This window comes from Zingiber officinale, chromosome 7B, assembly GCF_018446385.1.
Source record: "Zingiber officinale cultivar Zhangliang chromosome 7B, Zo_v1.1, whole genome shotgun sequence".
In the NCBI taxonomy this organism is placed as follows: domain Eukaryota; kingdom Viridiplantae; phylum Streptophyta; class Magnoliopsida; order Zingiberales; family Zingiberaceae; genus Zingiber; species Zingiber officinale.
The window spans coordinates 77,546,505-77,549,891 of record NC_055999.1 but is presented as its reverse complement, the minus strand read 5'-3'; the positions used below and the strand labels follow the sequence as shown (position 1 = coordinate 77,549,891).

The window sequence follows — 3,387 nt, the reverse complement described above, 5'->3', positions numbered from 1 at the left end:
GATCAAAACTCATTGTTGGGACTTTGATCGAACTAATTTCAACTCTTGTAGATTTCTGTAGTGCTCTAGAATCAAAATATGTATTTTTTTTTTTACTGTTTTTAAAAAATCAACACCACAATAATACTGATATTTAAGTTGTATTGATTTTTAGAAAATCAATACCATAATGATGCTAATATTTAAGCTATGGTGTTGATTTTTAAATACCAACATCATAGTACTGGTGGCTTTTAAACATCAGTACCATAACGATGTTAGTATTTAAGTTATATTGTTAATTTTTAAAAATCAATACTAAATTAATTTTTTATTTTATTTTTATTATTTTTATCAATAAAATTAACTCTTGTTATTATTTTTATTTTTTATCTTTTATAATTACATATTAAAATTTAAATTAAATTTAATTTTTATTAACCTTCTTTCATATTTTTAATTTTTTTATTAAAGGTTTTTAATTAAAATTTAAAATAAATAAATTTAGATGATTATATATTTAATTTAATTTAATTTAAGAGTAAAAAAAATAGAGAAAAGATGTTATAAGTAAATTAAAGAGGAAAGAAAAAAAATAAACCGTCAACAAAAAGGTAAAATGAAAAAGAAATAGGGGAAGAATGAAATGGAAATAAAATTTTTTAACATGAAAATTATATAAAAGATAAAATTATGATTAAAAATGTTTCGTTTTTTCTTCGATTCTGAAATTTTATATGCGTCCTTTGAAAATTTATCTTGTTTTATTTGAGTAGTAGTTTATTATTTTTGGTAAGAAAAAATATATTATTTTTTATTTGTTTGTGGAGTTTTAATATTCGTATTATGACTATGGCACACCTTAGTCGGCCAAAAACCAGGACACGTCATGGAACACGTCAGTTATCGCAGATTATGTTACTATTGTAGATGTTTGCCCACTAAAATGTTTCGTCCAATGTTATTGATCCCACGTACGTGTTGGTGGTATAAAAATGGGTAGCTATAGTGAGTACGAACGATTTGTCTGTAATTGAGTACCAAGGATTTTATATATATGGAAAAAATGGCAGGCCTCATACTGTTATTGCTTTGTCGAGAATTTAGGGTTCGCTCCGCGGTATCTGCGCCGTAACCAAGTTGTAGAAGAGATTTCTTTCCTTTCTTGTTCACGGATTGCAGAGAGATCGAAAGCCCTTAGCTCTTCTTCTAGGTAAGATCTCTTTCTGATTATCTTCTTCTCCGCTAGTTTCCTCGATGATCTGTTTTCGACTTCTGTGTTTTCATGGGATCTAGTTGTTTAGATGATATTTCTCCTTGGTGGTTTGGTTTTTTGATTGAAGGTTTTTTTCATGGGATCTTGATATTTTAATTGGGATTCAATTGGAATTCATCTGTTTCCCCAATTCAGTACTGATAGCGACTTAAGCCAAACTTTCTTTTTTATTATTTACTTGCGAGATCCCTGCAACAATATCAAAGATGTGAGTTTTGACCTCGATGATGCGGGATAGATGGAGAAAAAAAAACGTCCAAATCCTTGTGAATGAAGGGAATGACATGTTCAATTGTGTGATAGTATTTATTGGTTATTTATGGAGCTTTAAGGTTTCAATAAAATCTTATGTAATTATGTACGATTATGTTAGAAAATGAGAGTTCACTTAGTTGCATTTGTTTATTTTGCATAGTGATTGTGATTTCTGTTCTTGTGGAAATTCTGTACAGGAACTGAGAAGCTTTGGTGTTTATTCTAAAATCAATCAAAATGCCAAAGGAGAGGAGGTCTCGATCGAAGGATCACCGATGTCGTGCTTCGCCACTCCGGTCTACTTCCTCGTGTAGTGCATCTCTCAAAGTTGTAGAGGATGATAAGAAATGGGAAGATGTTCGTTGCCCTGTGTGCATGGAGCATCCTCACAATGCTGTTCTTCTTCAATGTTCCTCACGCGATCAGGGTTGTCATGCATTCATGTGCGACACCAGTTACCGCCACTCCAACTGTCTCGATTTGTATCGAAAGTCATTCTCGAACAAGTTGCCAGAGGAGGAGGACAATGTGCAACTGCCGATTGACATATTGTGCCCCCTCTGCCGTGGGCATGTCACTGGTTGGACGGTGATAGAGTCGGCTCGCAAGTATATGAATGCTAGATCTCGTAGCTGTTCTTTGGAATCATGTTCGTTTACTGGTGTTTACGGGGAGTTAAGGGAGCATGCAAGGAAAGAGCATCCATCTGCACGACCATCTGAGGCAGATCCTGAACGTCAGCAAGATTGGAGGAGGATGGAACGACAGCGAGATCTTGGAGACCTGTTCAGTATGTTTCACTCACCTGTTACTAGAGAGCACCTCACTAACGATGAGGAGGCGATCGATAGCTTTATAGGGTTTTCTTCGATTACCATGGTTCTGGTTGTGCATGTACATCAACTTAGAGCAAATAGTGGTGTGTCAACCTTGCCACCCTCTTCCAGATCAAGAACCTCTTTTAGGCAGTCATCCAGGGCTCAAAGGGCAAGAAGGGTGATTCGATGGGGCGAACCTCTTTTAAGCAATGCAAGGGCTGTTGAGAGAGTTCCTTCGCCAGGTTACCAAGCAGGATGGATAGAGCCATCTTCGATTTCAGATGACGACGACAATGAAGATGCATCTTGATGCTTATAGTCGTGCTTGAAATGACAGAACTCGCATCTTGATGCCTGTTCTTATAAGAATAGGTTCTTACTTCAGATTTGTACCCAAAGAAGCTGCTGGTTCTAGCCCTCAGACGACAAACAAGATGAGAATGACTACCTAGTTACTGATCAGTGGCAATTGTGGTAATTGCTTGAATTCAGATTCAAAGATTTGAATTGCAATGTCAATGTGATTACATCAATGGAGATGAATGACTCCAAATTCTTCAGAATGATCACAGAATTCACGAGATGGATATTTTGTTCAATCATGTGCATGAATAATAATTCCTTTTGCTCCAGAAAATGTGTTATCTTACATTTGCAAGTTTTAGTATGGTTGTCCTGTTCTTTCAAATATCTTACTAAGAATTTAGAATTGGATTTCAAAGAGTTGGGATAGACAAAGTTTTTGTATTTATTCAAGGTAAAAATGAAAAGGGTTTCTTTAATTATTTTTTTATATCAAACGAAATTTTATTTTTAATTAAAAGAGTTCCGATAGACAGGGTTGAATACGTTGCTGTTAGATTGAGTTAATTGGTTTATTTTTAATGGAATTAATAGTGTTGTATTAAGAATATGTTCGGTTACATGCTATTAATAGTGTTGTAATTAGGGATGCCACTATTAAACAACTTTCTTGTTGAATTTTATCAGATTAATTTTGAAAGTATACATTCGTTTTTTGAATAAATTGGTTTGATTGTAATAGTAAATCGACGTTTC

At 34.1% G+C, this 3,387-nt stretch overlaps 1 protein-coding gene across 1 annotated transcript; it reads left to right on the top strand.

Moving 5' to 3' along the window:
* The first annotated feature begins 1,063 nt into the window (after positions 1 to 1,063).
* LOC122006064 lies at positions 1,064 to 3,018 on the top strand. The gene is made up of 2 exons (XM_042561392.1): positions 1,064 to 1,192; positions 1,708 to 3,018. Exon 2 carries the CDS (start codon positions 1,748 to 1,750, stop codon positions 2,636 to 2,638), a length of 891 nt encoding a protein of 296 aa, XP_042417326.1. The 5' UTR covers positions 1,064 to 1,192; positions 1,708 to 1,747; the 3' UTR covers positions 2,639 to 3,018.
* Positions 3,019 to 3,387: the final 369 nt, after the last annotated feature.